Here is a 13,879-nt window from a genome sequence, read left to right on the forward strand (position 1 = left end):
CACTTTAGACTCAGACATGCCTACATGTGAAGATTTAAATGTAAGATACAGGTGAGGGGATTTAAAATGACCCTGACAGAAACTTTGAAATATGGGAACATAAATGTACATTCTGTCAAATGGGTAAAATATCATATGGGTAACACACACTCTTCCATACAGTGAACCCCTGCCAGCTCCTGGAACTGGGCCCAAACCTGGATTCTGGGACTAGTTGCTCACAGTATTCTGGTGAAGTTGCTAATTTTACTCCATAAATAAATGTGCGGTTCATTGACCTGAGCAGAGGAACTATTCAGTAGGTGATTCCAAACATTATTCCTTGTGCTTTTCAAATGCTTTCTAATCCTTTAAGTGTGACACAAACACTTAACAAAGGAATGCTTCTTCGCTGTGCATAAGCACAACCCGCTGAGAGGAGAGTTCTCCTTGCCATAAGATGTCAAAATAATCAACTCAGAGTGTTCAGGAGCTGGCACGGCCTCAAAGAGCTGGCCATCATGTATGACAAAGCCCGAGTCGAGTCTGCAACCAGGACACAGAGGAAAAAAAGACCATGTCTGTGAGAGCCCTGGACCAACAGTGACAAAACAAACACCCAGCTACATACAGCAGCTTTACATGTAAGGTTACTGGACTTCTCAGCTGTTAAAGGAAAATCTATTCTCCTCTTTATCTACAGTATGTGGACTCTGTTGTTACAGAATGTGAGTTAATACAGACTATGCAAAGCTGAGACACGAAATAAACATGGACAGAATCTGATGACTCATCTTGCATCACTATGATCAGAGCTGAAATGATTACTTGATTACTATTAATTGATTAGTCTATTGACAGAAAAATGATCAGCAACTATTTTGATGATAATTATTCAAGTAAAAATGTCAAACATGATCTAGATCCAGCTTCTAAATTGTGACGATTTTCTGCTTTTCTTTGTCTTATGTGGCAACAAACTGAGGAAAAAAGACATTTGAAATTCAAATTCATCACCATGTAGGATTTTTTTTATTTCTATTTTCTGACATTTTACATAGCAAACAATTAATCTTTGATTGCATGGGATCTTTATATATATTTTTCCTCCTAATTCCTTACCTTTTTTTTTATTTAAATAACTTCTTATATTTTTATGTACTATTTTACCTTTTGTGTTTTATAAAAGACACAATATGATCAGACTCAGAACTTTGTAGATTAAGAGTGACTTGAATTTGATTGTTCTACTGCCTGTCACTGTTTCCCTGCTTGTGAGATATGGTACATGTGACATATTCCATAACAACCCTAGATGACACTAACGGTGGAAAATAGAAGCAAACTCACTATTTTAATGACGTACGGTGCTCATTGTTTTTCCTCACAAAATCTAAATCTCTGCCAAACACAGACCTGCAGTATGTTCATAATCCTTAAAACAACTGAGTAAAAAACTCTGGGACTCAATAGCAAAACTATTTTGAACATCTATAGCAGTCAGCAAAGATGACCATTAGCCATCCAGGTGATCACTTTTTAAAACTCAATCCATCCCACATGTAGGATGGATCATTGTTGTTGACTGTAAATAAGAGTGGGACCTGACCTGCAGGTGTGCTTCCCTCCAACTGTTGCTGAGGAAAAGTGAGACAAGAACAACTTGAAAGACACTGAGAAGTTTTCATCTTTACCCGAGAACGAAAGATAGACCGGTTAACGTGAAATATCAGCTAATGAACATTTCGTGAAGCCAGTGCCAACACTTCAATTTATCCTCCGAATCCTCTCTCCACTTAGATCAGGAATTTATTTCCTCATTACACAACCTTTCCCTTCAGAATCAGTGAGTAGACTGGCCTTTGTTGGAAAATGTTGGGTTATATGATATGGACTTTGGCAGAGTCCATATCATATAACCCATATAAGGATGCATTGTCTGTGAGAGCAGACTTTCTTTTGTCCTACACAAACTCTGACAGCTTCCGCGGCTCCAGCATGAGCTTTGCTTTTAATCAGAAACAACACTGTACACTTGATCATTCTGTTCACACCAGAGCCAGAGCACCGCCGTGCTGTTACACTGACACCATTATCTCAGAAATACCTCTTACATGAAATACAGCTTTGTCTCTTCTCTGCTGATATTTGATTGATTTATTACAAACTCTGCAAATAAGCAAACTGGTTTTTCACAGCTTAAAATAAAACCGTGGGACAACAAACATGTGGCACTTTCACGGATCTGCAGTTAAAGCACATTTGATTATTGCATCCATTACATCCATGAGTAGCGTGATTCATCTGAGGATCATTTTAAACGGTTGCCTGTCTCTGATGTCTGATTGTGCACTTTAGCAGGTGGCTCTTTTCATTAAACCCAAATGCCTGATGATTGTGCTCTTCATTAAAGGCTGTCCGGTAATATAGGGCTGAGATGATTGCCCATGCGGTGGTTAAATATAGTGGTTGGACAAGGCCTCTGCCACTGTGTAATGAGAAAAGTCAATAGAGCCGGGGCTATTACTCTGTCAGCGCTCATACCATTACACATCATCAAAAACAGCACAACTCTCATCATGAATGAATGATTCATCCTCATTATATTTATTGGAAAGATGGCCTAATCTAATTGTAGAAGCAGTCCAACCTCTGCATAGCTCAACATGTGTCATTATTTTGTATCCACTCTGCAGGCTCTCTCTTTTATTGAATGATAAATGCTGAGGGATTGATGCATTCTGAACGTTCATTGTAAAGGGACATGTGATTATGAGGTTTTCCTTCTGAGAATTTCTTTCTCATAAGTAAAAGGACTGATAGAAGATGATGTAATCTACAATATTACTTCTGTTCAGTCAGTGAAAGAAAAGCACCAAGCTGTAAACTCAATCATTAGTGTGTGACCCATACAAGCTCCCAGTGTTGACATGTACGCAGAGGGCAGTGTGCCTGGCTTATTTAACAGAATGGAAATTAACCATTTGTCACTCCCCCTTCATCAAATTCTCTCTACACTGCCGTGGGTCCACATTTGACACTGCTGAATGCTGACTGCGAAGCCTGTCGACTCTTAGGGACAGGTACAGGACAAAAGGGGGATTTACAAGACCCAACCACACATGCCCAGACACCAGAAGAGTCCTGAGACGGACCAACACAAAGCATCCTCTGTCTGCTCATTTGTGAAGGCCATTAATGTCTAATCATATTCAAATGGCTCTTGAGGAGCCTTCTGAGCTGCCCACCAGTATGCAGATGAAGGTCAGGGGGGCTTGCCCTCCAGGATTTGTCCCAAGCTGGCTCTCCCCTCCTGGTTTGAATCCCCTGTGGGCCTGTGGACATGTCATGGCCCATCACCCTGCAGACAGACAAGTCCCTGACTGGGGTCGTCCACTAGACTGGCAGACTAGCTTGATAGGTGCTGTTCACCCCCCCCCCCTATTGTGATTTAACTGCTGGTCACAAGCGCCATTAGCATAATGATAAGAGATAGCGACACCTCCCTTTGAATTCTATCAGGTAGCCTGAAAGCTCAGTGTAATGAAAGGGATTATTATACAATTTATATAGGGAGGGGCACTGACAGTCGCACAAAGCTATCTGGTCAAGGCCTGACCCACCTAATGAAGATGGAGTCCCATCAGTCTTGATGTCCCTGTCAGTGAGTTATTCCCTGGCAGTTTAAAGTAAATAGAAAAGTGTGTCTCCCCACAATTCCTTTAACGGCCCATTTAAGCTCATGGAACAGAAGAATATGAAGAGAAAAAAAAACTTAAAGAAAACTTGGCTATGCCTCCACAGACCTTCATTCAGAAGCCAATTCACCACTTTCTTGTCGTAGTGACAAGGGTTTAAAAAGCTGCTCCATGCTGAGAACAGTAGGGGTTAGAAAAACAAGGATATTTAAACCACAGCCTGAGAGGGACACTGAGACATTGTGAGAACTGCCAAATTCCATATTGGTTTTTCATATATTTTACTAAACTAACACCAGATTTCTATCAGATTTATCTATCTGATAAAGCATTATCTCCCCATAGAAGTGCCTTTAAACATTAGCAGTCCACATCCTTAATAAGATGTATACTGTGACTCTCCATCCACTGCAATCTCAGAAGGATGGAGTATTTCTACAGGGTTTCAGGTTAAGAAAAAGGGGCATGAGAGTGAACTAGTGATTCACATTGATCAGCATACCATATCCATTTCCAAATACAGTCCTTCCTTTGCAGTTTTAATTACGCCTTTGCATGTCTCAGATTATCTGAGGCTTGTAAAAACCTATTTACCCTCATGTTGAATATAAAAAAAGGCCTCTTTGTCAAGTGGGGGCATGTCAACACACTTCTGTGGATGAGCAGTGCTGTCAGCATAAGGGTGGAGTGGATACACACACACACACACACATATATGAAAACATGCATGGGTGCACGTGTGTGTGCATCCTGGATTATGTCATGGCGCTGGAATGCAATCACATGACAAAGGAGAACAGGCTGCTTTAAATGAGTTAGAGCGACACGGCAGACTTGTGTTTTTATCACGAAAACACGGCGTGAGTTACAGCAGCAGAGTGAACTCAGCTCAGAGCAGGGGAGCCTTTGCAGCAGCAGTGAGCCTGGAAGCCCGTTTCCCCAGACAGGGTGCATGTCTTGTGTTTATAGTTGACACACAAACTGTTTGGGGTTGATAGACTCCAATACCAGTCAACACACAGCACTTGCTGTGCGCTGATGTTTGTTTGAACACTTGTCTGACAAATAAGCATCTCCTTTCTGTTTCCTGGGCTGCTGCTGCTGCTGCTGCACAAGACAAGGCTGATTTTCATGTATTTGGTGTCTCTTTATTTCTAAAATAGTCCCTGCGTTCCACAAGGAGATGAATCCAACAGTTTTTCAAAAAAAGGTAACAATGCCTAGTCTGTATTTTTATACTGTGTAGAAATTTCAGCATGTTAATTATTCCAGGCAATAAAAGAACAGCCATCAATGGTAATAATATTAATAACTGATTATGGTATAATTAGATGCTTAAGGGGGTGATCAGCTTATCATAGTATTACATCTTCTTGATTAAAGCAGTTTTAAAGTGCAACCTTTCTTTCCCTTCTCTTTAAGATGATAGCAGCTGCCTCAGAAGTGAGCCAGAGCCTTGAAGTGCAGGCTGAGATTAGTGGCGAACACAAAAGGAGCGTTTGGAAGGGGGGCATGTCTGTCCCTTTTGAAAGGCTATCATTTAGAGCCTTCAGCCGCAGATCATCGGCGGCTTACATGGGGGAAAACTTGGTTAAATGTTGATCAGGCCCATTATTTGACTCTCTGTGAGGGGTGCGTTTGATGGTTTAGGCTAGGGAGGACTCCAGAGGTCTCTGAGGCTCAGTCTGTCTCCCCTCTCCTGTCTCTATATTGGTATGCATCCCTCATAATAGAGGCAAGAGGTAGGGGGTCTCATTAGGGGCCGGGGGAGTGTTGTTTTGGTAAGGGGGGGGGCAGTCAATGAATTCCTGAGGGCAGATGCACCATCACGTAGGACTGAAGCTGCATTATGCATCACAGGAGCAGGTAAAACAACATAAAAAACACATAAGACCAATTCTCATTCACTTCTGCAACTTCTATGCTGTGAAACAAGCGTGCATCAAGATCTGTTTCAAAAGTGCTCCAGGTGGGCTGCGTCTTTTGACAACAGGAACTTCATCTGATGTAAGACTCACACTGAGAGATAGCTTCCTTTAGAACTACTCGCAACGACTGACAAGTGGTGCAGAGGTAGCTATTTTAAGGATACCCTGAGTACTGAATGATCTCCCCACTTCCGTCTCGCCACCAAAAGTCCAGGCTGCAGCGGGTAAAATGGATTCCCTCTGGGCAGCTACTTCCTCTGTCATCTGTCACCGCTTCCTGTCTGTGAAGAGCAGGTAATGACAGCATGCAGGTGTTGCTAGCCGGGTGGTATCACTGCAAGCTGTCAGCAACACAAGGCATGCCCCCTCCCTTCCCCACAGAAATGTTAATACTGTTTGATTCAGTTGCTTTAATTTCAAAATGCAAGTTTAAATTACTTTTCAGTTTTTAAAAAAAATGTGTTTCCAACTTATTCATATATTGCAGTAATCACCAATAGTGAGTTCTGGCGTGCACGATAGGTCAAATGCACCATTATCATGTGCAAGAGTTAAAGTGGTCCCTGAACCGAGCTAAAATGATTACTTATTGGCCGTTACTCAGATATTTGTTCTGCTGCACTGCACATAGAAATTGATGTTCCGTGAACCCTGGATATTTTTCTCATAAGGTCATGGTTTGGAATTTCATGTAGGTGATGAATGGCTGCAGATTTACTGAGGAGTTTATGAGTAAGCCTTTCACTGTATTGACTTTATCAGAGAACATAATTAGAAAAGAAAAATCCATAGTGATAAAGAATTTGGGAAAAGGTTTTCTTAATGGAGTATTTTCTTTACATATTTGATTTTTTTGAACAGGGGGTTTGTTTAAAGTGAGTCAGAAAGACCCATAACTTGTTAGAAACATCAGCCTGGCTGATGTGAACTTTCTTTCCCGGCTTCTCAGCAGTGTGTAAAACCACTGCCATGGTTTGTTATGACAAAGGTCACGGATAACGGATGATCTGCCTACAGTTCCCTAATGTGAGAACAAAGACTTTGTCAAAATATATTCCAGCAATATAGTGAGCGGGGGATAAGTTACATTGTTTTGGGGATAGGTTTTCCAGACAGAGCGATGTGAAGACAGGCCCTGGCTGTGGATTTACTGGGACTCGTTCTAGTCCGTTAATCCTTGTATCTCTTTGACTCTTTCCACAGGTTCCTCTGTTGGCAAGCCTCACGGGCTCTGAAGTGGCTGCCCTTCCTGTGCTCACCAATAATTTCTAGTCCTGGTGCAAGCAAACCTGTTTTCACTGGTAAAATGGAGGGATAATCAAGCTTAACATGATTAAAGAAAATTATATGTACAACAAAAACAACAAATTGCATTGTGAGAAACTTGTTTGAATTTGATAAGTGAGAATCTAATGTTCTTAGATATGTTAGCATTCAGGAGTAACAGAAAAATAATAATCCCAAATATGAATTTTCATTGGAATAAAATCTAAAATAAAGAAGAAAGAAAAACAAAGTAGAAAAACAGAGTATGACATGTGTCTGCACATTTTTCACATGCTCTCAGCAGCCAAGCAGTTTGCACTGAGCTGCCTCTTCTTCTGTATAAAATAATCCATATGGCTGCTCGTCCGGACCGAGGATCCCATGCCGTTACCGACCCATACGTTAGGCTTTTTATGGGCCTCGGAAGGGGAATGATGAAACCGAATCAGGTCATGCCAATTGATAGACATTCGCCTCAGCTATCATTTGCACACACCATCCTTTTAAAGTGCAGCAAAGAGAGGTGCTCCCCCTCCCCACAGCCTCGTAGTGGCTTCCCCAGAAGCTGTCATCATGTTGTTCTCTTAAATATTTAACTTCCTCAAGAGATTGAGCTGTAATATAAGAAATTATCCCTATAATGCCCACTGACTGCTACAAACAGATGTGAAATTTCAGGGTAGACCCAGACTGTAATCAGCCCCCCTATGGCCAAGCTATCATGTTCTTCACTGGGGTCAGACACACAGTCTCCCTTTTCATATTACCCCTCAGATTTGTCTGTAAGGTAGTGTTATATGGGCTGTGGAGAATTATTAGGCTCTGGACACATCTTTTTGTTTGAAATCCCGAATGCTTTACAAACCAACAAATTGCCATACAGTTACTTGTAGATCTCTACATCATCAGAAATAAGTCTACAAGGCATGACACAGCAAATACCTGCACTGCACATTTTAAAAGCAGGTTTTGGGAGGCGAGGGAGGGTTGCAAGTTTTGTTGCAGTTGCTTATTTATCAGTTGAGATCTCGCTTAACAGCTAATGGGAGTTAAGTTTCTCACTTTGCTGAGTGCAACTCTATCCAGCAGTGATACATCACTCACTGGCTAACGTGGACAAGCATCCAGGTCTCAACAGACAACTTCTCTTAATAACTTTCTGGTAGTTCTATCTGTGCTGTCTTCAATTGAAAGTAAACCTAAAAAGTGGACCAGCCCTGTTTGTGTATTTGTTTATGCATTCTCTCTGTAGCAGTTGGATTCATTAAGTAAAATTCACTTCACATGAAGGACATACCCATCCCTGTTCTCCATAGTTGGCATTGGATGACTTGTTGGTATCTACTCCCATAAAGAGAAGGAGGATTAAAATAATCCAGTTCTGAAACACCAGCTCCTTCAATTATGAGCCAACCTCGCCTTTGGAGGGATGACCCTTTGAGGCTGAAACCCATCATTATGGGTTTAGCCCACTAGGCATGTATGGGGACCGGGGCCACCCTTATGCTGAGGTACTCTGCAGGGCCTGGGCTTTAAGCCCTCGAGGCAGGGGCCCTCAAGCAGGTAGCACAGAGACATGGTGGCCTGACTGATATTCATGTGGACCGGGTAAATGTGCCCTTCAGGCACAGGGCACTGGAGCGTTACATTTCTGAGAACTGAGAGGGGAAACTTGGAAAGCAGCTAGATTTACTGGTGTGATGTGTTTGCTTGCATGCAAGCTTCAGTTAAAAGTTGTTAACAAAAGTGGGTTGCTAGTAAAAATAGCAATACCAGTGTAGAGATGCTAAACAACTTGCGTAAAAGTACTTAAGTATTAGCATAAAAATATGTTTGAAGTACCAAAATTAAAAGCACTGATTATGCAGAGTGACCCACTTCACAATAATATCATTAATAGTAGCTTAATCTACAATAATAATTCATAATTTATTAGTTGATTATATATCTGAATCTGCAAAGTAACAAGTGATTCAAGCTGTCAAATAAATGTAGTGGAGTAAAAATGACCGTCCACATATATTTCATATAATATTATTTTTCATATAATACTGAATTAATGTTTCCTGACAATTCCACATTGAGTGACAAAGTTGACTGAGTTGTAAAGAGATGACAGTAATAAGAACTAAAAGGCCTCTGAATGTGCGTTCTACTCTATTCACTGGACGTGATGAGGATTTCAACAGAAAACTTGTTACTGTGAGAACCTGCTCCTGTATGACAAAAATCCTCTTTGTCTGATCCGTGGCCCTGCTCCACAGATAATAGAGCAAAATGTGGCCTGAGGGAGATAATTTGTTCCCAGATCTTCAGATCGCAATATTTTCATTTGAGCCCAGGAGGGGATCTCTTGAATTGCCAGCTTCCATTGTGTTCCAACAAGGGGCACGAATGTCTTGTCAATTAATTTTTCTTTTATTCCAGACCACAGAGCGCCTGAGTGAATTCAATTATCAACCAATTAAGAGGTGTTTCCTTTTATTTACACGCTTTGATTCCGTGCGTATCCATATTGTTTGAAAATAAGACAGGAGCCGGGTGTTAAATCACTTGAACATTTAAATTTTCTCCCCAATAGCATGCTTTCTGTTGTGTCCCCTGGGCCGCAAGCACAACAGAAGCACATTACATGCCGTTGAACTCTCTCGCCAATTGTTCCGCAGATGCTCTTCCACAGTAGTTCCCAATACAGGAAAAAAAAAGAAAAAAAAGAAGAAAACACAAATCCCATTAACAGGATTCACACTGACACACACGGAACAGCCAGCGTTTTGCGTGACAAGACTTTGGGAATAGATGGAGACAGGTGGAATATTCAGCAAACAGGTTAACATCAAACAGGCGCAGTCTGAGTCAAATCCAGCCCCAGACAAAAAGCTGAACTTCTGAACCTTGTGGAAATAAGTTAAAGGTCTGATTGCTTGTTGAAATCGGGCTATTGGAAGTGACAAGCGGAAAATGTCTCTGTCTTACACACTTTACTGCTTACAGCCACTTGACTTCAGATTTCCTGACAGGCTCTAAAGCATTTCTATTGGTTTGATTCCCACTTTCTTACAATTCCAAAAGAGAATTTAATCTGAAAATTTGTAAGGCCCTTGTTTTTTTTACTGGCCTGACAGGGGCTATGAAGAGAGACAGAAAACACAGCGGGGTCTCCAAAATATTTTAAACGGCCGATTTAACTTGAAAATCTACAAAAAATGGGGGGTGGGAGTGTTCAGAAGGGCCTTTTGTGCTTCATCTGAATCAAAAACTGTACAACAGGAAACAAATAATGACCTCTTACAGATTCAAGTTATTTCAAAAGTAGCTGATGAAACTACTGTGTGACCCTGCAGTAAGTCTCAATAAGAATATTCTAGGAATATAAAACTTATAAAATCAAGGAAAGACCTGACATTACTTTCATAGCCAAGTGCAAAATGGGAGATTAATAAAGTATATCTTTGAAATGAAAATTTAAATATAATATTACACAGTTTAGACTGTAATTTCCCTGATTGGTTAAATTCAACACTCATGAAGATGAGCAGGAAAATGACACATAAGCCTTGAAAATGGAGTTAAAATAAATGACTTTTATTCAAACATCGACATGAGTTTAAATAAAACACAAAACACAGTTCAGCCTAAAATACACGTCACGTTTTTCTTATGAAAATAATTTCTGTACATATGTGTTTTCTTCTTCGTTTAAGACAGAGTCGGCCCAACCGAACAGCTACAATAGGTAAGAAAAAAATAAGTCAGTCCATCAGTTCAAGGAGAGGCTACATTGTTGCACTAGTGTGAACAAACCATAATGGAGCAGTGGCAGTTTATATTCCTTTTCTAATACACCGAAATATATTTTTTCACTGTTTGGAAGGATTATTGTGAAAGACACCAGTTTAATCCCAGTGGTGGTTTTACAGATAGGCCTACCAAACCAGTTAATGAGTAATAAGTAATAACAGTAGGCTACATATGAAATGTAAAGGCTAACAATGAGTGATAAATTACTTATTTTTCTGTAAGCAGCCCAGCACTGATACAGACAGACAGTCTACACCTCTGTTCCTTCCCGGCTGTATATTAGGTTATTAACACTGAAATGGTTGGAGAGGCTCTGTACTGATGTGTAATAATTAATTCTGTTGTTGTCAGAGTTCAGAGGAGAGATTAAAGTGGGCGAGTAGGAGCCCAGTCCAGACATGCCCTCTCTGGTCTGAGACAATCCCCCCAGGTGCCCGGAGCCGTAGTCCCGCTCCCCGCCCCGGGAGCCTTCGTTGCTGCCGCTGCCCGACAGCAGCGAGTTCACGCTGGACACGAAGCTGCTGAAACATGGGCTGTGCTCCGCGGAGGGAGGCGGCGAAGACGACTTAGGTTCCGTGGAGGCCGGGGATCCGTGCAGACTGGGCGGGGAGGAACTCAACAGGCTGGCGGTGTCGGAGAGCTTGTGTGGGCCGTCTTCTGACTTTACGGGGAGAGGGGTATTGTCAGCTCCGCTTAAATCAGCTCTCCTTTTTCTCTTCCGCCTGAAGTTGCCGTTGTCGAACATCTTCTCACAGTTGGGGTCCAGTGTCCAGTAGTTTCCTTTACCTGGACGAGCAAAAAAAAACAGGGTTAAATATATGGGGGACAGATTTGGAGCTTTATTTTTTCTGTTAATGTGGGTTTTCATCTTTATAATTTAATTTCCTCTAAAAAGTACTCAAACTGACAATGAGCTGAGAAGATTTTGTTGTTTCAAGAGGTTTCATTCATTTTAAGAGTTTAATCAAAACACTAGCAGCATCAACACCACGACAATGAAAACATCTCCACACAATAATACTTAATTTAGTCAAAATAATCCAGACTCACCGGGGTCATCCTCGTCCCGGGCCACTTTTTTGAAACAGTCGTTCAGCGATAAATTGTGACGGATTGAATTCTGCCATCCAGCTTTGCTCTTCTTGTAGAAAGGAAAGTTGTCAGCCACATACTGATAGATCTGACTCAGAGTCAACTTTTTGTCTTGGGCGTTCTGTATGGCCATCGCTATCAGTGCTGAGTAGGAGTAAGGTGGTCTGACCATCTTGAAGAGTTCCTGCTGGCTGGATATGGACAGCCACCCCAGGTCTGCCCCACCGAACCCGGTGGGAGGTGGTAAAAACTGCCTCTGGTTCGACCCGTATCCAGACTGAATGTAGGACGTGCTGTTGTTCCCGGGGAGATAAGGAGAGGAGTTGATGCTGGGTCCGTTCAGCCATAAGTACGGGTTCGCGGACGGAGACGTGTACTCTCCGAGGCCGTAGCTAGAGGGGTGCGTGGGCGGCCTCTGAGGATGATGATGGTGGAGGTTCTGTTGGTACACACCGTAGTTGTCGCAGTACACGGCCATGTCCAGGAGCTCCTGAGCGCTGTGGTGCTGAATAGGGCTGGTCTGCTGGTTAGATGGTTGGTGTCCAAAAGCGTTCATAATCCGCCCTAACCAGATTCCCAAAACCTAATTTCGTCTGTGTGCGTCTCCCTCAGGACTGAGCTCATCCTCAGAGGGAGGAGTATTTATGCGCAGCGCCCGGAGCCTCCACAGGTAGCCCACTGAAGAAAAGTTTTGGGAGGGTCACACCTCTCTTTTCTGTCCCGCAACAGCCCACTTGTATTGACCCAACCTCCCTATTCATGAGCATCGATACTGCTTTTAACTGCACTGCTGAGCTTTACGATATTTTTCAGGCATATTCACATTAAGGAACATTAGTGGTTTACATCTGTCATTATCCGTGCGTAATTACGCACCGGAGTTTATCCTGACTGCGGCAAAGTCCTTATCTTCAAATTCACTATTTAAACAAGCCAGCAAAAACACATGTTTAACACATAGTAGAGCGATGAGAATATTTGTTTTCATACATTTGACAAAATTACTGGAGGTCACCAGAATGAACATTTGTCCTGATCGTTTATGGATTCAAAATATGTGGGTTTTTTTATGCTTCGTCTTTGTTCTCCGGCTTTGAGATACAGTCATCGAAACTACAAGGTACAACTTGAACTCCAGTTTACAAGAGCGTCCATGCATGAATAGCAAATATTAGTTTTTTAATGCAAACTTAAATATTTGTCACTAATAGATCATTATCACATTTATACAAAACTACGTCTGAAATAGCTCCCTTTTATCAGCACCCTGATGACCAATAAATACGGGTTGTGACAATTTAATATAAAACAGAATAAATTATAATTCATGTGCTGTTACGCACTGATCGTCATCATGTCTGAACTTGCTGAACTTTCTGAGCGACGGTATCAAACCCAACAACAAAGAACCGCGTGTGTTTGTAAAGAGCCACCTTCTCTTAAAAGATATTCGTTTGCAATAAACACTTCACAAGTGCCGCAAGTTTAGTGTCAACAAGTGACTCGTGGAAAAATTACCCCCAGCAGGCTCCCGAAGAAAACATGGCCTACTGTATCTGCCCTGCAAAATAAAAGCCGGTCCAAATTGTGTGCCAGTTATGTCGTTCTGTTACATTAACATTAATCAATTCTATCCACAACAATTCAGAATCAACAGGTTTTCTCCTGCTTCAACTTTGGTATTATGTAATTAAAATGTGACTTTAATATCTAAACTGAAATCGATCAAACTGGAAAAATGTTATGACTTAGAATAAGGTGAAGAAAACATTGAGGCAATTATAAGAGTATCCTTCAACTGCTGCTTTTACTTTAAAGTTAAACTGGAATAAACACCGTGCAGGACAAGATTTCATTTACAACATGGAAGTCCTAGAAGGCTACTAAAGGGGGTTAACACATAAACAATATTCTGCTCCAGCAGACTTGCACTATTTTAATTTTATTTTATCCATCTGGTCAGAGGGACTTTACCAACCCTGGTGGTTTCTGGAGCCTGGAGCTGGAGCTGGGTCCGACCTCTAGCAGGTAAATGGTCTGAGTTTCGACTGAGAGTAAAGCGGGAACGAGGATAATTAACCCACCGATACTTTAGCCGCCCTATAAAGTTTGTTG

The 13,879-nt window shown here is 41.6% G+C and overlaps 1 protein-coding gene across 1 annotated transcript; it reads right to left on the minus strand.

Moving 5' to 3' along the window:
• Positions 1–10,435: 10,435 nt before the first annotated feature.
• On the minus strand, positions 10,436–13,042 carry foxi1 (forkhead box i1). The gene is made up of 2 exons (XM_023406571.2): positions 11,723–13,042; positions 10,436–11,458 (listed from the first exon to the last, which is right to left on the minus strand). Exons 1-2 carry the CDS (start codon positions 12,318–12,320, stop codon positions 10,923–10,925), a joined length of 1,134 nt encoding a protein of 377 aa, XP_023262339.1. The 5' UTR covers positions 12,321–13,042; the 3' UTR covers positions 10,436–10,922.
• Positions 13,043–13,879: the final 837 nt, after the last annotated feature.

This window comes from Seriola lalandi, unplaced genomic scaffold (genome assembly GCF_002814215.2).
Source record: "Seriola lalandi dorsalis isolate HSWRI2012SDOR001 ecotype SW California unplaced genomic scaffold, Sedor1 jcf7180002054311, whole genome shotgun sequence".
NCBI classification, from domain to species: Eukaryota; Metazoa; Chordata; class Actinopteri; order Carangiformes; family Carangidae; genus Seriola; species Seriola lalandi.